General features: G+C 40.9%; 1 protein-coding gene across 2 annotated transcripts; it reads left to right on the top strand.

Moving 5' to 3' along the window:
- The first annotated feature begins 4 nt into the window (after positions 1–4).
- On the top strand, positions 5–23,683 carry si:dkeyp-19e1.3 (USP6 N-terminal-like protein). 2 transcript variants are annotated; one of them, XM_067589283.1, is made up of 14 exons: positions 5–229; positions 12,739–12,818; positions 13,692–13,777; positions 13,975–14,014; positions 14,108–14,188; positions 14,575–14,682; positions 14,789–14,898; positions 16,662–16,710; positions 18,227–18,347; positions 18,874–18,968; positions 19,248–19,313; positions 19,541–19,640; positions 20,100–20,252; positions 20,387–23,683. In XM_067589283.1, exons 2-14 carry the CDS (start codon positions 12,747–12,749, stop codon positions 21,778–21,780), a joined length of 2,475 nt encoding a protein of 824 aa, XP_067445384.1. In that variant the 5' UTR covers positions 5–229; positions 12,739–12,746; the 3' UTR covers positions 21,781–23,683. The 2 variants fall into 2 exon arrangements, with proteins under 2 accessions (XP_067445384.1, XP_067445385.1); XM_067589284.1 differs by lacking the exon at positions 5–229 and adding an exon at positions 12,453–12,474.
- The last annotated feature ends 23 nt before the right edge of the window (positions 23,684–23,706 follow it).

Genomic DNA, 23,706 nt, shown 5'->3' on the forward strand with positions numbered 1-23,706 from the left:
GCCAGACAGCTGCAGCCAGCTCGCGGCATGAGGAGCTGTGCTGGAGGGTTATCAGTCCGTCTGACCAGCATCGAGTTCAACCGGTGAAGCTAGTCGACAGTCGGGGACAAGCCTTCAGCACAACGGCAGCGTTTGGCTCCTCTGGACAGCGAGGGAGAGAATGAGAATAGTGGGTTTAGTTTGTAATTGTAGGTACAGCGCAGCAGAAGAAGGGAAGTCACTCCGAAAGGTAAGCAAAGCGACGACGGGTTTACTACGAGTGAACGTTAGCGTCCCCCACTACACTATTTAGTCTTCACTCTCTTCACACTTATTAGCACTGGAAATGCTGGTATGTGTGTGGCCCAATATACTTGTCGCCTGGGTGTCTTTATCTGGTCCTTTTGTGTCTTTACAACTCGGCTAATTCGCTACAAACCAATAAAGGAAGCAGTAATTATAACGGCTAGCCGCGCGTGTAACGTAAGTTACAGCTGTACACATGATTTTTATATAAATATTTATGTTGGTATTTCTTCTGATAACACATACCATTTACTGTAAGAGTAGATGGCTTACCACAGAGGATTTGTTGGACAGTGAATGAGCGCTTCTCTTTGGGGAATTTCTGTTTTTGCATCACTCTTCATGGGCTTTCCAGCTGTTAAATGGCATGTAAACCCTACAAGGATGGTGAGAAATGTGTCTATGATGGGTACGTCTCTCTATCTTCTGGTTATCCACTCTATCAAACAGCTATATGTTTACTGTTTGGTTGCGAGGTCTGCTTATTAAGCCAATTCTCTCTTTATTTTTCCTCATTTCACTTTAATTTATTTACATAGCAGGTGAGAGACATATGTCAAAAACAGGTAGTTGTGATCCAAGTAACGGGGCAAGTGTATTTAATTATAATTGGAGCAGTGGTTCCTGCCAGTGGAGACTAGTATTTTACCCCATGTAGCCCACTATACAGACCACAGATGTTCCAGCATTCAGAAGTAGGCCAGTGACCGGTCTGTGTGTCATGTCATGCCATGTCATGCCATGCGTGGTCCCCTTTAGAGGGTTAACTGGGCGTCTCACTGGTTCGTATATGGAGTGGGGGAGGTTACAGACAATCTGATTGAAAGATCCCCAGCAGGATCAAGCTCTCATCCTCTGCCAGATGTCTGGTCTGCACATTGTTTTACTGTCATTTGGCCCCCCCTGTCACACCCCCTCTTTGTATTTTGGTTTTCAGTGTAATGTAGCAGATGTGCATGTTACTCTCTCAAGCCATTTCCCCTGTTTTAGATATGCACCGTCATTCACTTTTTTGAGCAGTGGTAGTTGTACAACATGTCTCTGTGAAGATATGTTGAAGTTGAAGGAGACAGATACTGTACATATGTTAATCTGAATGGCTTGGTGTGTGTGTGTGCACACATGCCTATGGATGCAAAATCTACAGTCCACAAACTGTTATCTAGAGGCTTCTTATAACAATGACTTCTTTTTTGTTGGGCTGTACATGCAGACTTAAAATCTGTCAACAGGCCTATAGCATGGCTAGACCAAGAAACATTTTTTATAGTTGCTTATTTTAAGCCTTTAGTGTGAGCGTAAAGGTTTGCATAAGTGTTTGTGTGTCACGTTGTGTGTCATTTCTCTGTTTGTGGTTTGAGGAGGAAATCCCACATTAGAAAAGTGACTGCTCTGTTGCTTTACTTTTGTGTGACGATTAGCATGTGAGAGCCCCCTCAACTATCCCTCAGCATTTCTCTCTCTTTCATTGTGTTCCTCTCTCTGCTCTGTGTTCTTCCCCCTCAGATGGTTATTGACTTCAAGTCATGAGTCAACCATCTACTGATGGTAGAAAATCCATTCTGCCACAGATTATATCATCATATTCACTGTGATGCCCATTTACAACTAGGGCATGACATCCCAAAAAAGGTGGTAATATTGACATGATGTGTTTCTTATATGCTCTCTGGGGTTTGAAACATTCTTCTTAATCACCAAATCAATGAAAAGCTGTAACTTCGTGCTTTCCCAGAGAAGCTTGATATTTGAAAGGCTGAATCCAGCTGCGCAGTTGAACTTTAAAAAATGCGTGCAAACAGAACTTTTTATTTGTAGAAAGCTTTCAAGTACTTGAATGTGCTCTCGAACAGTGACCTGACTGCCCTCTCCAATGCCAAGGATGTGAGCCACGTGTAAGGCAGAGCATGTGATCCCTCGTTTTGTGTCTATGCCCGTGAATGGGCCTCAGTAAGCAGCATTAAGCTTTTTTGGTACACTTAAAGATAGTGATTGCCTCTCTGTCATTTTTCGACTGTTCTATTGCACTACTACACTCCAGTTATCTCACTTTGAGGTATCAGAAGATATTGATGAATCTTTATTTCCTGGATGAAAGCCGTGGGACAGCAACAGCATTGCAAATAATCAGTTAAGATATGATTTTGTTAACAAATTGTACTCATTAACTTGCGTCTGATTAAAAAAAACATATACATTTTAAGTTTAATAGTTTATTGAAATCATAAATTGTAACTGAATCTTGATATCTTACTTTGTGACCAAATTTAATGTTCATCTATCATTCTCTCATAGGTCTTTTCAGTCAGCAGCCTTCATTGTATTCTGTTGGGGTAATATTATCTCAGTTGAGAGGCATCAATAGCCTTTTTGTCTGCCTGAATGGCGGCTTTATGACAGACGTCAAAGGCTCAGTGCCGGGTGTCACAAAACGCACCAGATAGTGAAGCATTTTGCCAACCATTAAAAAAGACAGAAAGGCTTTAGCAAATCTGAAATGTCTTTTCAGACTTTCATTTGTTTCTCTTCAGATGTCTTGGAAGATTAGTTTATGTCCATATCACTTCTTATTTTATTCAGGGTCTCAGGGACCTTGAGCCTGTCTCAGCGTCCATCGGGTAGAAAGCAAAAGTGCAAGCTGGACATGCTGTCAGTCTGTCACAGAACTATGTTATAGACACAAGCACATCACACCCATATTCACACCTAGGTGCTATTTTGACTTTTCAGTTTACCAAACCGCATGTCTGAAAGCCTTGCAAATATGAGAAGAACATGCAAGCACAACGGCCCCATGCTCATAATATTTCTGACCTCATTCTTGGATGTTCACAGTGCCACTATGATGATGATGATGATGATGATGATAATTTACACTTTTCATAGGATATTCATATGCAAGACAGAATGTGGTTATGATGGTCAAGCAGGAAGAAGCATTGTTTTCCATTTTACTCAGCTAGAGCAATATAACATGTTTAGAAAACTAACCACAGTACTTTTATGTAAGTAAGGCCAAAAAAAACATTTTAGCTATATCACCATATTACAAAAGCCAAAATCTTCTCATATCATCTCATATCATGATACACTATTAATTGTGTAATTGTAAATTAATCGCCCAGCTCTAGTTGTTTTATATGCATAGAAGCCTTTTTCCCTTTAGGCTGATTATAATTGCCAGTATAGTACTGAAATGGTTAGACAAATAATCGATTAGTCAATCAACAGAACATTAATTGCCAACAATTTTAATATTCAATTAATTGTAATTCAGCAAGAAAAATGTCAAACCTGTCATTTTATTGAATGACTACTCACTTATTTAAAAAGTGACGTATTAATTGATAATGAAAATAACAATTAGTTGCAACCCAACTTGCCACACAAAGTGATAAACATACTGTACTGTCACATGCTGGTTTATTACATTTGGGACGTAGAGTAATCTGCCAGAAACAAGTGCTGCATTTGCATGAGCTAGTTTGTCCATAAATAAACCAAATCTATTCCTTACTCTGTCGTTAGTGAAATGGAGGTCACACTACTGTTGTAATAGATTGTCACTCAGACTGAAAACTGCTGCTCTACTGAGTGATGGTTCCCTGGGATAATGGCCCAAATAGTTGTTTGTCTTTTGGCATTTGTATAAAGGCTAAATTGGGCTATCTTGGAATTTCCCTTCTATGATTGTCCCTATTCTAGTTTGTGTCTTTTGCAGATGCCACTTCAAATTTGTTTTTGCTCCAAATACTTAACCTCCTTCTGATGTCGAATCATGGTGGAAGACTTCTCTTCTCCAGTGTTAAGACTTCCCTTTCCATGTGCCAAAGACTTCTTTTTTTCTGTGCTTGTAAACATAATTTGAACATGAAAAAAAACTTTAATAACCACACTACCAGTGGTGAGTCTCTGCTTAGCTTTTGACTTGAGACCAGCTGACTTTGGTCCTCATTGGGCCTTTCTCATTCGGTAACATGCTCTGTATGTGTTCACCTTCTTGAATTATTTAATCTGTTTGGCAGTGAAAAAATAGTGCTGTGTGGTGCAGTGTAGTCATATACAAACAGTGAAAAGTGTCTCTGATCTCATTTAGCTATGAGCTGAGCAGGGCACTGGATTTAGGGATGTATGAAGAGGTTTGTTATGCAGAGAGATTTGTTAGGATATTTTTGAAAATGGTTAGATAGGAGCTGGAGTTTAAATATAACATAACAGTTTGCATGAGGTTGCATAACATCCCTAAGCATTGTGCATTACCCTTATTATTTATTAACTACACATTGATTTTTCAATTTCATATTCATAGTTGACAAAACTTAGTATAACAGAATAGCACTAGTTTATAATGTAATAGTCCTACTTTGGATGAGTGCTTTTCTCTGGGTTCACTGCTTGTATTATGACTCCATTCTTGCCAGGAAGAGGATCCATTTATGAGAATGTGGCTTTCTTAGCCGGGTCCTGTGGTTTTGTGTTTATGAACACTGTTCCCTTGACATTCCTGTCCTCCTCATACCACCCCTCCAAAACATGCTGCCACTCTGGGAAACAAGGCCTCTCTCTGGCTGGCGTGCCATTCCAGCATCTCAAACTTTGTGTGGTCATTGTTATATTTAGACACCCCACCATCCTCCCCCAGGTAATCTTAAGATAGCAAGGACCAGTTCTCAGGCTGGGGTCAGATGCAAGGTGAGGTGAAAGAGAGCCCCCTTCCTCAGTCTCCACCTTGTTATTTCCTTTGTTAGGATAGAGAAAGGGTTAGATAGTTTGGGATGGTAAGTGTTGTTGGCAAATCTGTGTTCTGTGTGGTCAGCTTTGGAAAAACGATAAGGCAGAGTGACAGTGGTAGCGGAGCAGGACAGAAAAGCCCCTTGGGGACATAAAGCTATTCTGAGCCTTGTGCTTTTTCCCTAGTCCCTTTGCTCTGGATTTTTTGCTCCTGGGTCACACAGTCTCTGTGTTGCTGCTATTTTCTATGCATAAACACAAACTCTACAGCTGTACAAAAGAAACCGAGGGAGACAGGGGAAAGAGAGACTCAGACAGCAAGGAAGACAAGGAATCTCTTGTTAAGGAGACTGTGGTAAGTCATCAAGCGTCTCAGCAGTTACAGTTTTTCTCATTGGCCTAATTTGGTATCATCCTTCTCCCTCTTCTTAAGTTCATTACCTATTTTACATGGTCTCAGTAGCGGCTTTAACCCAGTAAAGAATAGATTGAGTTAGCACACTGTTTGCCATGCTTTGTTGTGAGTTAGTAGCCACTAAGTACAAGTCCTGAGAGGAGCCACTGGGGAAAGGGTAGACAATTGGCCATTGTCCCTGCACCATCACACCTGCAAAACACATGTTTGGTAGCATACTGCTTTGACACTTTCATCATTGTTATGTCTCTGGAGGGTGCAGATGGTACTGAAGCATCTGGGCTTATGCCTTGAATGTAGCCTAATGATTGGTCATTATGTGCAACATGCGTGAAGATGGCAAACAAGATAAAATTGAGTAGTACAACTTGTTTCTATACCACTTACTTGTAATTGTGTATTATGAACTCTTACTGAATCACTCTCTGGCCTACACTAGAGCCTCAAGCATATAGTTATTCAGTCTGAGGAAGTTTACTGTATCTCCAGCTGGACTCCATACCTTCCCTTAAAGAATGGGACGGCTGTTGAAGATCTCGTACCAGCCTTCTTAGATTTCCTGTGGGGTGAGTTAGTGATATTCATAGACTCCAGGCGTCTCCCTTACATTCATATTTTAAACTGCCAAATCAATGTTATGTTAAGAAGAAATTAACAAAAGACCAATATGCCCAACTATTCTGCTGAACAGTTCCTGAGGTACGTTTTCTTTTCTGTGAACAAAAGATCAGTTGAAGGTGAACTTGACTGCAGGCTGTTGCAGGAATATATGAACCTGAAACAGGAGCTGCTGTATCATTAACATGGAAACTTCCTGCCCATCATCTACACAGTAGAGCACAAAGAAACCTAATACATCTGTGCAAGAAACTATTAACTCAAATATGACATTTCTGATTCATTTTCATACCTGCTGAGCTATACAGAAATAAAAGAAACCCCCTCTCAGACTAATCACCATCTCTTCCTCTGCTTTCTTTCATTTTCTGCTTCTTTTGGATTCATGTATGCTTACATGCACACACTGTGTGTCTGACACCCATTAAAATCTGGAGCTCTGTAACCATCTGGGACTTCAGACTTCTTCATGTGGAAATTAGAGCCATGTGGTCGCTTGTTAGCCTCCTTCTCTCCCTGAACTGGAAATGGTATGCTTGCTCTCCAGAATCACAGTATTAAGGTCATGTAGTGACAGGGATAATAACACAGACTGCATTACAAGACATGCTTTGGAGTTTAATGTTATAAATTATAGTAGTAATGACTGTAATAATTACTGAAATTAATACCATATCTAATCCTGAAGTCAAAAGATATATATATAAAACCACCAAAGTTGCAAAAGTAATACATTTAATGTTTTTTGTGATTTTGTGTGGATGCTAGCCCTGTCCAGTCACTTACTGAAAAGCTTGGATGTCATGGGATTTAGGTATACTGAAGACGGAGAAGGACTCAGTCACACAAATGAAAGGCATGTGGTAAGGTTTACCGTTGGCTGTCTGTTAGATTAGGAAAAAGCCTTTTATCTACCACTGTGCATTCTTTAATGATGTGAAATCTCAAGTATAGATCTTTTAGAATGAAATAGAAAAGCCAACATTTTGTGATCTTTCATTTATGAATCATTAAAGTATTTACCCAAAGGCACTTGGTGGTTGGTAATATCAGACCCCCAGATGAGGTAATGCAAGCCTGTGAAGGACAGATGATGGTTTAAAACACACGCTGATAATAAATAGCATAGGTATGGGAGTGTGCTTTGTGAGGTTAGTCAGGTTGAATGAGCGCATGGCTCTAGCTTGTCCTTCTGCAGAGCTAGCTGTCTTTTGGCTGACCACACAGACTAATCATCCAGTGGTTTAAAAAAAAAAAGAAACTAAACATCTGTCGTCATCTCCTTCGTCGTGCCATCAGCAGTTTCAGGACAGGGTTTGCGTGCCAGCCACAAAGAGGATGCACTGTGAAAAATGTGCTCTGATCTCAGTATTGGATGAATCTGTCCTTTGGGGTTTCAATGCAACATCTGTAGAAAACTTCTTTTATAGCGGTTTGTTGAGATGAAACAGGTTGAAGTCTCCAGTCCAGTGACTTCAGCTCTGCTTATCTCCACTTTGTAAACGTTCCACGCCCTGATGTAGTTTCACTCTGTGGTTTCAGTTCAAGATGTCTGCCTTTTGACAAACACATATATCAGAATCAGAATCATCTTTATTGGCCAAGTATGTTTACTCACACAAGGAAATGGACTCCAGTATCACACACGACACAACACAACAATCTTGAGGAAGATACACAAGGAATGTCTATACACAGGTGAAACAGCTTTTATGAACTGTAAACAGGATACAAATATTGCAAAGAAGTGAAGAGTGCAAGGAGTGCTGAGATAAATATTAAATGGTAAAAAAGTGAGTCAATGTTACTTTATATAAATATAGTAGGTGGTTATGTGCAATATACACAGCATTTTCAAAATGAAATGTCTAACACATTTTGTATTGTAAATACATACATGCACACACTTACCTAACCCAAACTATCAGTCCAGTGTAGCTCGCTCTCAAAGTTTCCAAGGTCCTACAGTTTACAGTTCACTACTGCCAAACTCCTCCTAATCTCAGACATTTTGAATCTGCTCTAGTATAATCGTCTGCCTTAAATCTGACTGCTACTTAGATTCAGATTGATTATAGACCAAAAGAGAGATGATCATGGATCAAGGAAAAGTAGAAATGTGTAAAAGAGGACTTGTTTTTCATCATACCAGTGAAATAGATTTAAAATAAGCAAGAATAACAATGTTAAATTTGAGTATGGCCTGTTTGGGTCTCCCTAAGTCACTTTAATACAATTGTCCTAATAATTCCACTTCTTGATAGTCTGACAGCTATAGCTTTATCAATGACAATTTAGGACATGTGGGTCATACCTGGACTGAACACAGCCAGCGGAGGACATACATTTAGATATAGGGAAATTTTGGTGATAAATCAATAGAAGACATTTTGACTGCTTACAAGCATGTAATTAGCTAGATGTGATTCAGAACGCCTTGCAAAACATTTGTGGTTACAACATAGCACTCAGAGCTTATATACGCAAGCTAGATTTAGAGCTCTATGTCATAACAGGAAATGATGTCACTAAGGCCCTAGGCTCAACGTCTTGTATCCTGTAAGCAGGTTATCAAAATGTAGCCATACAGGAAAGTGGTTTCTTACTGCAGTTTATTCCGTCTCTTCAGCTATCTGCAATTCTCTTTGCCCACTGTCTACCCACTGCTCAAACTAGCCCACTTACCACTTACTCACCCCCCTCTGCCTCACTCCACCTACACTTTGAGAGATATGTGAAAGGATTATACTGTTTTTCTTTTAAAAAAATGTAAATACTGTACCTTGTTGTGTCTCTACACTTGACTCCCAGCTCACACTTTCAACTTGTAATGTACTAAGCAGAAAGTCTCTTAAAAGTTATAAATAATTTACTTCTTAATTGATCTTTTATTTTGTCTTTTTTTTTTTCTACACACTCCTACGAACTATACACCCCCCCAAGGTGTGATGCTTTATAGTTTTTTGTTGGATCTCTTTCCCACTCAGTGACCTTCTCTCATGCTTAGTCACTTTTTTCCTTCAGTTTCCAACAGTTTGACACCCTGATCCCCACCACAGCTAGCCACCTTTCCAGTCACCACTTGAAAAGAGATGTTCAAAGTGAAATTCTTTCAAACTAACCCTGAGAGATGTAATGCTTTTTGACAGAACGCCCATTGAGGTGGGCCTCAGCTGTGTGGTGACTCACAAGCAAAATACCAGCAGTGTTAATGTGAACTGACCATCCTGTGGTATTACTCATGTCTTTCTTGCTGACTACTAACACCAAGTCTGGATAATTTGAGGCTTTTGTCAGTAGAAGAGTTTCCCCTTGTAGGAGGAAGACCCATTTTGTTGTCGCACTCTTTTTGCGGTTTTGATTGAACCTGTTGTTGAAGGAGTGGCAGTCACTGGTTTCCTTTTCTTCCTGACCCCTAAACAATACTATCAGCAGTCCGGAGACTCAACACAGGAAGTAAGCAGCTGGAACCTAAAGATGAAGCATAACGGAACTTTTACACACATTGACTTAGTGGACAGTGATTGTAAAACGGCCCACAATCCCCCACGTGGAGAATGGATGAAAAACATCTCAGTTTTGCTCCAGGTTGAGTGTTGGAGTTAGTCTTGTTTTTATCACAACTCTTGTTAGTCATGTACGGCCATGCTGAAAATTATTCATCTGTGAAAATTTAGCCAAAAAAGGAAATGAGGATGATGAATAATAGCTTAAACACAGCCATGATCATAAGGTTTGCCTGGTATCCAAATTTTTTTTATTAATGAATACATTTTTAGTACTATCCATGTGTTTGGTCAACTATTATAAAACAAGAACTGCCACAATAATTATGCTTATTTAGACATTCCCTTCATACTCTGCTATTGAGAAATGTTCAACTTGTCAGGGTGTAACTGTCCGGTTTGAAAATGCAAATGCAAAGTATAAATAACTGAGCAGGTGCACTAAATGTTGCACTTTATACAATGTAAAATTGTGCTGGTTGAAATAAACAACAGACACAAACAGGCTTCAAGTAGGTTTTTACAACTTTAACATCAACTCAGCAAGTTACAAATTTTGCCTTCCTCTGCAAGCCTTTTCACCTTTCACTTTTAAATGAAGCCTGCATCCAAAGTTCCAGGCAGGCAAGTCTTCCCTCATCCTGTGACAAGGTGAGAGAAGGGCTAATAGCACCACCTTGCAGACAGCTTACCCAACTGTCCAGAAAAATATGCTGATGCCTCCAAAAACCTGAAAATAGCTTGACCGGGAATGGACGAGAAAGGGAAAATTGTTGAAAGGACAGTCCATTTGTTCAGTGGTCTGGTTTCACTGACCACCTGTTAGACAAGAGGCTCAGCTGTTGTTTTAACGGAGAAGACAGGATGCTGGGGCTGGGGTTTTTGAGATTAGGCTGACACACATGGTACCTGATGAAAAGGAAATAACACATCTATACTAACATATTTAATGATTAATGCTGATTGTAGGAGAAGCAGAAGCAAAATGAACCATGGGTCGGGCTCTTACATAGTTTAAAACAGGTGTACAGAGCAGATCTACAATTTTTTGACACTGTGATAAGTGAAACAAAGTATTGCATCCAGTTCAAACATGTTAAGGAAGATAAGCACAAATTAAAAACAAGTTACTACATTTTTTGTTAGAAGACAAAAAAATGAAATGACTTTTAAGTTGAATTAGGCAGTAGATTGTGAGTGTTAGAAATATGGGGAAAGAGACACCAAGTGGCCTACATGATATTTGAGGAAGTGTGCATACTCACAAACAAACTGCGTCTTGAAATTTGATACCCTGCCACCTCCCAATATGGCCACTGTTGCGTGACATCAAGATGTAAACATAATTTACATCTTGATGTCACGTTGCTTGATACAAAATGTCTCCCAGTCAGCGTGAGGCAAAAGTTAAAGGGTCTTTATGTGACGTGGCAGGTGGCATCACACCTGTTGCTGCAAGGCATGCCAGACATACTGTACTGCCTGAGGCCTCAGCTGGCTACACATGCTGTCAAGCATCAGTGAAAGTACTCCTCAATGGACTACATTTGTAGCAATGCGCCAGCCTGTAGACTGTTCCTTACAGTGTCACTGAGTGGGTTTAAAGTGAATACAAGTTTAATTTTAGGCTGACACATTTGTGAAAAGTTAATTTTATATTTCAATTGCCATAACCTGCAGTATGAAACTATTTAAAAATCTGTTTCACTTATATTTCTTTTAGAGTAACACAGAAGACTTTTATTTCCTGTTCTGTCTGTTCAAATACTTTGATTTTAGTTTTCCCAGCTCCGGCATTTGTCCCATGACAGCATTTAAATGTTAAGCATGACAAAGGCCTTCTTGTCTAACCTGTTGCTTAAAATAAACTAATAGGGTGGTTCTTAACCCTGATGCTTTAAAGCCTGCAGTATATTCAAAGGGTGCGACAGGCCGGGGTTTTGAATGTGTTTCTTTTATCTCCTTTCATCCACTGTGCCTGCTAGGCATAGCTTGCATATTCTTCATATCCAAACATCATTCTGAGATGCTGATCTGGCAAAGGAATGGTGAGGCTGTTCTCTCTCAGGCGATTATTCAGCCCTGACAGCTGCTAAACAGCCGAGCCATGCTGCCAAAGCACATCAGGCCAGGGAAGGCTAGAAGCAGGCTTAAAGGGGCAGACCGGGGTCAGGTTGGGGTTATAAATGTGAGAAAGAGGGACGGGAAGAGGCTCCAGCAGCATCTGAGTCTTGGTTGTTGTCCCCCTCCCTGTTTCTGTCATTGTGGGCTCAAGACATCCTGTCGATATCCTCCAATGCGACTGTGCACTTAGGCAGAAACAAAAATGACTGCATACATGTACACACACACACAAAGTCCCATGACTGTCATTCTGTGACACACTTTCATATATGCCTGTTATATTCGCTGGCCTACTGTGACCGTCTGCTTGTGATTAACCCTCAAATAGCCCAGAAATGACACACATAAACAACATTCTGTACATTTTCTTCCTTTTACCTACTTTTTTACAAGGGTTCTAGTTTGAAAGTTTTGATCCCATATTAACAAACCTGTTAATGAGTCTCGAGACAGACTACAGCATTAATAGGCTGTTATACCTTGCTTTGTTTTTAAAGAACATAAAGTAATGTGATGCCTTGAGAACCCATTCTGTCGCATTAGCATTAGCATAGCTCTGGCTTTTACAGGTGATGTGTCATATTTGTATCTTTGGTCAGGTGTGTTTCTATTTCGTTTGGGTTTTGGTGATGGATAAGTAAGAACACAACAAGTAGATCTGAATTTGAGCCCTGTGCAAAGGAGTTATAGCATGCTGTGTGGTCTTTTTCAGTTCAAGGTTTAAGCTGGCGGTGGTGGTCTCACCACAGAGAGTGACGTCTGTTCGGTGGCTTTAAAATACGTCTTGTACTTAAGGTACACATAATGAACAATTCTCACCCCTGCTGATGTTTCCTTTTCACAGCACATTTAAATCCTGCCAGCTTAGCACTGCTCTGTAGCTAAGATATGTGATCACTTCTCCATACCCTCTCCATATTTCACACATACACCAACAACCTGCAGTGCATCACTAATCTACAATATCTTGTCAGTTCATTTATCCAATCAGATTAAAATGATTTGGCCTAATTCTAATGATTATTTACAACATTTTGTGTTTTGTCTGCTTCCTGCCAGATTTTGACATGAAGAAGGACATAGACATAGACACATTGATAGCAGTGGAACGCGCTGAAATCATCTCCAAATATGAGAAGGTAAGTGTGTGCATAGGACATCTCCTAATTCTGATTATGATGGCCTCACTAATGATAATAATTCGCTTAAGGTTGTGTAACATATCAATTGACTAATTGTCAGTTAATTTTGGTGGAGACTACAGAGAGGAGCATTTCCCTGCAGTGCGTAGATTTGTTTATGGAGAGATTTCAACTACTGCCAAATGTGAGGAGCAGAAAGTGTACCATAGCTCCTGAAAGCCTTCATCATAAAGAGGATCAGATCTCTAAAGTAAAATCATGATCCTTTGGAACATAATATTTACTCAGAGAAGGGTAGCTTCAGCTCACTGAAGCAGTGGAGTTGATGGTCTTCCATGTTCAGTGAGGCCCTGAGTGGTGCCTGAAATGTGTGAACTCAGAATAGATCTGTTACCAACATGCAGTGGAAATGAGATTACAAGGAATGATCAATGAATGAAACAGTGACTGTGAATATTTGCATGTGTGAATTGGGGTTAAAGCACTTTCATTTGCACCCATTGGAATAGCAAAACAAGACGACCGCATGTGAAAGAGTACACAAAAAATAAGAAATTTTATTTTGTTTAACATAGTTTTAATGGCTATTGGACAAAACATTTTGATTTGAAATTTACTTTTCCACTGTTGTCCCAGCTCTGCCTGTAATACATGTAAAACTATACAACTATCACCTCTTATACTATCATTAGTCCATACATTTATACCTCATCTCAAAATTTCACTTAACATAAGTATTTTATCCCACTTGTTCAGTCTGTGTCACTTTAGTTTTAAAGTTTGTTTGCCACTCTTAAGTTCCATTTTAAGTAAACAGTTTATTTTGCGTACAATATTTTCTAATGGGATTATGATATGTTGTTGTTTCAGGGCAGGCAGGAGGGTGTCAACATTGACCCGTGGGAGGATGCTGACTACAGCATCTATAAAGTCACTGACCGCTTCGGCTTCCTGCAGTAAGTTAAAGGAGTTTAAAGTTTGACAGCTTCCTTGTAGTAGTTTGAATTCTTGGAGAAAACCTTGATTTGTATCCAGTTTATTTCTGCCCATTTTGCTCCCTCATCTTGCTTCTTTTTCCCCACATTATGATGATGTCTTATGTGACTTAAATTATTCGTAATACTTGTTGTGTATTTCTGCATTCTTGCTCCAGTGAGGAAGAGCTGCCGACACCCAGCGCGCTTGAAGAGAAGGTACGTATTTTATTTGCTACCCAGCGAGTCCAGGTTTGATGTTTATGCTCTGTCACATATTCATTGGACCACATCCGTCTTTCCTCTCCCCAGCAAAAGCAGCAGGAGATTGAGCGAGTGGAGAAATGGGTAAAGATGGTGAAGAACTGGGACAAGTATAGGAACAGTGAAAAGGTGTGTAACTCATAAGAACACTCAGGCTCATTCAGACACACTAACATACTGTCTCAATTTAGCCCTTTGCTTCCCTTTTTTTTCTCTTACTCATCTCCGTGATGTATTATTTCCGTTTCTGTTTATATACTGTTTTCCATTCCCCTTTTAAGCACAACTCATTCCTTTATCCCTCCCTTCTCTCTGGTCTAGACAGTTGAAGCATGAACATAAGTGCATGTGATGAGTCCTTGTCAATCAATAGGGTTAAAAAGGCAACACCCTATAAAGCAGCATTTAGATGTGACCCTCTGCCTCTTCCCTCTGGTTGTTGTGAATACTGTCTCTTTATGTTCAGAGAGTGCCTATTCATGTCTGTTCATATGTCTCTCTCACATGTGTTTCAGTTGGTGAAGCGTGTATATAAAGGCATCCCTCTCCAGCTCAGAGGCCAGGCCTGGGCCTTGCTTTTGGACATAGAGAAAGTCAAAGAAGAAAACGAGGGAAAGTATGAGGTATGAATCTTAGAACTGTCAAACATTTCCCATCAACAATGTGATCACTGTGAAAGGGCAAATTCCCTGCGTTTTTTGTAATTTTTTTTTTTTTTTTGTCTTCCAGAAAATGAAGCTGCAGGCACGTAACTACTCCACGGAGATCAAACAGATAGACTTAGATGTCAACAGGACCTTCAGGAACCACATCATGTTTATGGACCGCTTTGGAGTCAAGTGAGTCCTTGACTTCTATCAGCAGAAGACTTAATCATGACAATAGTATAACTTTCGATAGTGTGTCAAACATTAACATTATGACTTATGTTACTAAAATTGAGTGGTGATACATGACTAAGTGGCTCTATAAATATTACTGTTGTGGTGATTTCTTCATTCCACTCTCTACACCATTACATCACTGCCACCCAAAGGAGTCACAGTAGCAACGTTGAGTAATTTGAGTGTCTGACACATTTTAGCGTTTATCTAAGCAAATGACGTTCCTGTGGATCATATGAATACTCGCCTGACCTTTGTCTCGTAAAATAAGTGACACAGTTCAGTTAGCTTTCATAACAAATATCTTCAACCCCTTTTGTCCAAAGTTCTTGTTTTTGTTTCTTTTGTCACCTCACATGTTCAGGTTTGCTTTTGCTAAGTCTCCTGTAGGGTGTGACCTCTGGCCTTAACCTTGAGGCAGCCCCCCCCCCACACACACACACACACACACGCACACACACACACGCACACAAAACCAAAGCGGTTGTTTCCTCCTCTCGGTGTTTTATTAGCCTTCCTGTCAGTGCACGAAGCCCCACAGGAAATGGCATTCATACAGAAATGTGCACCGACATCAAGTGCACATGTACAGAATAACAATGCTCACAGTTGTTTATTCCGACGCAACACGGAATGCATACATGGAAAAATGATTTAAACATATGTTAAGCTGCCTTCAAAGCTCAAACACTGTATGTTCATTCATAGCATTTGCTCGGTTATTGTGGGTTAGTTGTGACTCTGTGAAATCCGCTGGTCTTTCATAGTCGGTTTAACTCTCCGAATGTGTGACAGAGTGCTCTCTTCTTGCTCTTTGTAACGTACTTCCCCTTCGATTCAAAGCCACTGACTCCAAACAGACCAAAACACAGCTCCATCCTGCTTGGCTGCCCACTCCTTCCCTGCAAGTCAACAGCTGTCTTACTCACACAGAGACACTGACAGCTATTTAAAGCTCCTTTCCTGTCTCTGTCAGTGTCTGTAAGACATGTATTTACTATGGCCTGCAGTGTAGACATCCTCTCCTGTCCACATTATATTTGTTAATGCCCCTGCTGCACTCACAGACACATTCACTCACACACACACACACACACATAGACACACACACACACAATGGCTGCCTTGTGTTCACTGTCTGAAACTGTTGAGACTCCAGATGTAATCAGCAACGCAGCACAGTCATAGAAGCTGCATGCTTAAGAGGAAATTATGTGATGAAAATCTTATGGAGGATTTTCATATCTGCGTATTGCAGCATCTGCTCACATATGTCAAATCATATTAAACAAAAGCTCCACTTTAGATGGTGCTGTATTGATCCCTAAAAACAGAAAATCAGAAAAATGCATGTTCTTTATCAAATTCTGGGTCACAGAAGTCCTTTTACACATCATTTTTGCAAAGGGCAGAGCTGGAAAGGTCATGTGTTGGACTAGAGGGGGAGGTATTTACTCACACACACACACACAGGATGATAGGATGCAGCCAGGGTTTGTCAGCCTCCCCAGAAATATTTGCAGCTGCTTTCAATCTTTCTGTGCTGATTAATTTAGGGATGAGGTGGTTTAAGCTTGAGAAATCATTCCTCATGTGGCTTTGGGGTATTTTCATTTAATAAACTCCACTGTATTCCAACATGCTCTGTCAGCTTGCTCAGTTGTTGCAAAAGTATCATATCCTCATTTTAACTGGCGGCTTCTCTGTTCTGTCTCTAGGCAGCAGGCACTGTTTCACGTCCTTGCAGCCTACTCCGTCTACAACACGGTAAGTTTGTTTATCTGTTTGTATATGTGTGCTTTCCCAAGCACGTGTTACATAATATGGAAGAGTCTTGTGTACATGCAGCACATCAGCAGCGCAACAGTTGCGAGTCCATCAAGCGTGTTAGTTTTCTGTACAGCCAAGAACAAGCCAAGCACTCTAAACCCATCTATGCTTGTGCTTGTTTAGAGCCTTGGGTGAGATGTTTTATGTATGAATGTGGCTTTTCCTGGATGTACAGCAACACAGTATATCACTCAGACCACCAGTGAACCCACATTCACGCTCAGTGTTCACATCGTCAGACTAAGTTCCCCTTTGACACTAACAGGTAGTCCTACTAGTAAGACAAATTACTATATACTGTAATGTAGCTATTAACACAGTACATATATTCCTGTTTTCTTGATTTAAGATACACCATCAGAAAAATGACAAACATACATTTATTGTACCTCAAGTACTTATTTCTCATGACACCACAGTTTCATAATTTTTATTTTAACAACATTCAGAAGCCAGAGTTTGTCTCCATGAGGTGAAATCTGGCTTTTATAACTCAGCAGGAATTATTTGTGTCAACACATTTACAAAAATACAGTAAATGTTCATATGTGTTTGCAGCCTATATTTTAACATATGCATGTATATTAATACATGTATATTAATTCTTATATAAGCACAGATTGCTGCCATCTGGGATGGATGGAACCATTAAAATTAATCTAAAGACAGTCTTTATGAATACATGCGCACAGTACATCTGAGCACACTGTCCAGGTCTGTTTTTCTGATAGGGTTGTGTAGTCGGTTCCTGTGTGGTAGAGGTGTTTGAGCCAGAGGAAATGGGCATGTGCTGTTCCCTTTTTCCGTTTTCCCCTATTCTCACACACTGCTCATAAGAAACTGGGTCAGTAGGAGAGCGCGAGAGAGAGAGAGGGAGGGAGAGGGATAGACGGGGGGGGGAGTATGTTTGTCCTTTCGCCTATGTGATGGTAGAGAAGAATGTGGAGAATGCGTAGTTTAACCTCAGTGTAACCCCAATTAAATTTACAGTTTTTCCTTGAAAGGATACTTTGGAGTGTCCATTTCTAGCTGCACAATAAATCAGCCTTAATATGGACAAATACCAAATCAGCGTCTGGGTTTGTGTATCCTGTGAATGCCAAGGGCGATTTGTTTTGTGTAAATCAATGAATCATAGTGGAGTGGAATTGGCGGTAATTCAAGTTGAAGACATGACATTTCCGAGAATATTGTATAGTTGACTACAGTAAATATTTGAATTACCTTGGTAAAAGTGTTTATAATAACGTAGCAGTATGTACAGTAGGTCTGTGTCTCCTCGTGTGCAGTATAACCACACGCATATACAGTCTGCCTTCAGACCACATCAGACATTCAGGTGCTCTCTTCCTCTCATCTCTGGTCCTGTGTGTGCTCTATTAAATTATGAATAATTCTTCTCATTTGCCCATTCTGTTTAATTGAACCTATCTCTTCTCCCGTGTTCCCCCAGGAGGTGAGCTACTGCCAGGGGATGAGTCAGATCGCTGCCATCTTGCTCATGTACCTGAATGAGGAAGACGCCTTCTGGGCCCTGTCCCAGCTCCTCACCAACAGCAAGCATGCCATGCACGGTGAGACACAGGAAGTAATGAAGACCAAATAAAGCAGAGCTGATACATGTTTGGGCATAAACCAATTGTCTTTTATTAAAAAGGACAGAAATGTATGGGGCTAATACTGCAGCAATATAATTTCCAAATGTGTGTGGAAAGTTGTGAAACTGGATCCCAATCCATACATATGTACTCAGATTTGTGGACGCTTTAACAAATTTGTAAATGCATGCACAGATTTGTAAATATGTGCAAGAATCTGTAAATGCAGATTTGTGAATGTGTACACAAATCTCTAAATGTGTCTGAAAATATATATTTAAACAAAAAAAAACATGTACCTGTAATTCAAGGTCTGCATGACCTGCAAATTGCAAATCTTCACACACATTTGCAAATAATCACATCACAGGTCTTTTCACTTTTTCTCAAAGTGCCTTTCATCAAGTCTTTTAAGAGGAAATACTGTTGAACTTATAAATATTATGTCTCCACCTTCACCGCACTATTTATGGTTTGCTCATTTATTTTTTCATGGTGCTAGGGTTCTTCATCCCGGGATTTCCCAAGCTGCAACGTTTCCAGGCCCATCACGAGCTGATCCTCTCCAAAATGCTGCCTAAGCTGAAGAAGCACCTGGTGAGTTACGCAACATCTGTATGACTGATGCTTTCTGTCCATTGCAAGAAGTCTGGAGCGAATTGATTGCTTAGAAGGTCCTGGGCTGCAGTTGATTTAATCAGGTCATTTCTCTTTATCTGATTAATTTTTGTTGCAAAAGGCCCAAGTTCAGAATGTTACTGCAAAGAAATGAGTCTTAAGCGTCCAAACTGTTTGGAAAATGAGATTTATAACTGAGAACAGATTACGTGGAGTGATTCCCATAGAGACTATTCCTCATTAATTCCTGCCCCACAGGACAAGGAGCAGATGACAACGGGGATTTACACCACCAAATGGTTTCTCCAGTGCTTCATTGACAGAGTGAGTATTTGGATTTCCTCAGCTGTTAAAAGAACATGAACTGCATGATTGTTCCGTCTCCGGATCTTTGCTGTTCATATCCAGTCCCCAGATGTATTCTGCAGTCATTAATCAGTATATCACAGCATATTCCCTTGCTTTCCTTTTGAACACGGAACCACATCTGGGGTTGTTTTATTATTTTTTAATCAGACTGACTCTCTGCTGTTGTGTGTCTTACGTAACAGACCCCTTTCACCCTCACCCTGCGTTTATGGGACATCTACATATTGGAAGGAGAGAAGATGTTAGCTGCCATGGCTTATACAACCCTCAAGTTACACAAGAGTGAGTATGAGGCTGATTGAATTATCTTCCGTGCCGTGCAGCGCTGCGCTAAATGAGTCAAGGAAACCAGCTTCATGCCCATGGCTGCTGTTGCTATACCAGTGAGTGTTACTTTGTGGATTATACCACACAGTGCCTTGTGGTTGGCTGCCTCCTAACTGGATGGCTTACATAATGCAAGTGGCCGGTTGCTGTGGAGAAGAATCGAAAGCTGACTTTTCATTGGATGCTTGCACAAGCATTGTCTCAACACATATTCTTCCAAGACCAATCTCTTGACGGCCACTTATATACTTATTTTAAAGTTGTGTTACATGTGTTGAAGCTTTGTCTTTAACAATATAATTTCTATTTTATGGATCACCATATCATAGATGTTACCTTACCTTTGACCTTATAGATTAGTGTCACCTGTTCTATGACTTAACTTGTGTCTCTGGTGTGTGTGTGTGCAATCAGAACGCCTGCAGAAGCTTCAGTTGGAGGACCTGAGGGAGTTTCTTCAGGAGCAGCTGGCTGCTTCTTATTTCCTGTCTGATGATGTGGTGGTTGAACAGTTACAGGCTGCCATGGCTGAGCTACGCAGCAAAAAGCTGGACCAACCTCCCCCAGGTGCAGTTGTGTTCTTTTATTTCCTTTATTTTTCAGTGCAAAGCTATGTTCACCTCTTTGTCTGATTCATTGTATTTATTTCAAGTATTTTTTCCTTTGCTGATGCATTCTCTATCTCCCATTTCCTTTTATAGCCAAGTCAGAGGAGCTGCCAAAGAAACCTCTGGGTCAAGAGCGACCAGTTCTCCTACTGCCTCTGCAGCCTGACTCACCTCTGGAGGTCAAAATAAATCTGCAGCCCCACAGCCAGCCCAACGTAGAGGTGCCGCAAACAGATAGCATCACTCTACACCAGACCCCGTCTCCTGCTGAGCCCCAGGACTCGAGAAGCCTCTCCGGGGCAAACACACTTTCTTTGCCTTCACCAGATCCAGTTGTAGTGCACACACAGGAAACTCCTTCTCCTAGGCCTTGTAGAGCACCTCCAGCACCTCCAAAAGCAAACAAATCCTGTGCTGAGGTAGATGTGCAGGAGTCGGTCCCAGAGGTTAGCCAGACAGAAGATGGGGAGAGACAGCTTGGAAAACCAGAGACCAAGGATGAGCCTGTGGATTGGCCTCCACCCTATGAGCCCCCTGCTGTGGAGGCTCTTACAATGCAGACTGAGGAGGAGATCATGGACCTTCCAGATCTGCCACCTCCACCTTTATATTACACTGACCAGAATGACCAGTGTCTAGGAGCTGGGACTGGCCCACAGAACCAGCGTCGCTCTCCTTCCCCGCGTTCTGCCTCACCACTGGTCAGTCAAATCAAGCTATCTCCAAAAATACTCCCAAAACCCCCCACATCACTCGACCTCACCCAGAAAAAACCTCTTCCCCCAAAGCCCTCCCTTCCCCGTGCCATCACAGCATCCTCCTCCTCCTCCTCCTCCTCTCCCATACTCCCTCCCCCAAAGCCAACCAAGTTCCCAGTCTCTCTTTACGTCCCGCTTTCTGCGGGAGACCGGCGGCCTTCTAACACCTCCCAGTACGACAACCTGTCTGAAATTGATGAGGACGACCGCTATCCGGAGAGGCTACTGGGCTCCACACCCGAGGAGGTTCCCAGCATGCACTGCAATCCACCTACTGCCATTGACAGGGACTATGACCCCGCTCTCTACCCTGTGCCTCCACCTCCTGTGTTTATCCCCCCTTCCCCATCTCCCACTCCTCCCTTGCTGTGCACTCTCCCCAGTTTGCCTCAGGAGCCAGAATATGAAGGAGAGGACACGTGGGTGGAGGACTCCATCATCCCCCCTCCTCCACCTAGTTTTGCTGACAGACTCAGTCCCTTCCAGTGTAGTGCTACCAGCTGTTCAGACACACACAGAGCCACCTCTCCCAGTTACTCTAAGCCTTTCTCCAGGGGCCCCAGGGACCATTCTGCCTTCCCAGCACCTCTGTTGTACACCGGGTCTCCCCCCGGCCACTCCAGGCCCTCAGGACAGTCTGCAGGAGGGGTACCCATGGTCCGATCCAGCCCAGACTTTTGCAGGATGCCTCCAGGTGGACAACAGCTGCCCAAATCAGTGACCTTTTGAAGATTCCAAGTATCATTCAAGTGTTACTGATTATGTCTGATTCAGGCTGTTTGATGATTCAGGCTTTCTGTTATGCTTGATTAGGTTTCAAAGCCATTTAAGAGTTGAAAGGCTTTCACAAAGGCCAGTAGCTATTTCCTGTGTTTTTTTGTGTGTGTTTGAAAGGACTTTTTTTTATTGATATGTACAGATTTCTGTGATATTTGCACCTTTTTTGTAAGGGCAGTTATCTTTTCTAAATGTCAAACTTATATTTAAAACTGCTGTTTGCGTTACTGTTTGCTGCACAAAAAGCGAGTGTATTATGTATAGCTTGTGAGAAACCGGATTTGGTTTTCAACAAAACAGAAGTAAGGTATCAAAGTTACAGGAATAAGGTGTTCTAATACCAGCTGCACCTTTCACCATCGCTTCATCTCCAGTTAGTTTCATTTTGTTCAAGCAAAGTGTCTTAACCTGATCGCAGCGCACTGAGGGTAGCAACTCTAACACAAGGGCTTTTGAGGCTGCCGAGTATCCATCATCTTTGCTAAAGCACCCAAAGCCTGTACATTTCTACTGCATTTATAGTGAATGGTGAGCAGGCTCACACATCTTAACAGTATGTCAAACTGTAAAGAGAAACTGTTAATGACATAGTTTCTTTACTGTATCATTAGGTCAATACTTGATAATGAAGGACCACAAAACCAGGTTGCATCAAAGTAGTTGACATGCAACTTTTAAAAGAATTGCTTAAGCTGAAACAACCAGCAACAGGGGAAGTCAGGGTGCAATAGGTCACCGGTGTAAATACTGAAACTAATTTAATTCACATGGAACCCGGTGCAGTCATTTATTTCCCAGACAGGTAGCAGTAGGTGCTCTGTAGGTATTTTGCTGATTGTTAGGTTTGTTTTAATTAGATTTATTAGGGTGCTGTCAATTTTAAAGAAAGTATTACAGTGTGACATGTTTGTCTAACACTTTAGTGACTTCACAACAATAATGTACCGTTTCATGTATATGTAGGTGCATCTATCAAGGTTAAATAAGTTTGAAATGTAAGAGTTACGTGAGGATTTCATGAATGCAACATATCAGCACAAACTTAATATAGGTCAAAACTCCTATTACAATATTTGTGAAGAGTAGCTCCATCTAGTGGTCAAAACAGTTAGATTGACAGTTATTGGACGTAAGCTCTAAAATGAAGCCCCTGCATTTTTCAAACATGACCAATGAAAAGACGCTTTTGGAAAACAGTTCTGACCATGACATAGATGCCAAGTAAACTAGACTTCAGAATATAAGGACAGATCCATAATTACATTGTCTCCAATTTTTTTCTGACTGGGGAGAGAAGTAATAAATTTCACTCAGATGCACAGCCATATTTTACAACCATAGCAGTGACTTTTGTGTTTATTTTAAATGTTCAGAGCAAAAGTTCTTGACAAATGGAAGTTGAGCCATATTATAATAAGGACCTATAGTCAAATATGTTTATACCTGTTGTTGTTTCACTCAGTTATATATTACATTATATACTGTGTCTGAACATCAGTTTTTGTTTTTTGCACTGACCTTTATTATTACCAAGAGGTTTTGCAGTTCTCTGTAAGTATTCAGTTCTGTTCTAAGGGAGTTACATCTAAAAACAGCTTTCATTTTAGGGAGTGATGTTAACAGATGCTTTATTATTTGTTCATGAACTTTGGTCTGACTGCTGCATAGGTTTGTGAAGTAGATTCTTCCCCAAGAACACACATATTTGTCTATTTGGCTTGCTGGACTATCTTAAGTCATGTGACCTTATCACCGATTATGACTGTGGTTGACATCGGTGAGACAGGGGCTCAGACCAAAGCTTGTGTACATATATGCAACTACTTATTTGAGATTTATAAAGAGATCAACCTCAGCTGTGTGCCGTCTTCTCTTTCC

The sequence above is a fragment of the Thunnus thynnus genome, chromosome 5, assembly GCF_963924715.1.
Source record: "Thunnus thynnus chromosome 5, fThuThy2.1, whole genome shotgun sequence".
NCBI lineage: Eukaryota > Metazoa > Chordata > Actinopteri > Scombriformes > Scombridae > Thunnus > Thunnus thynnus.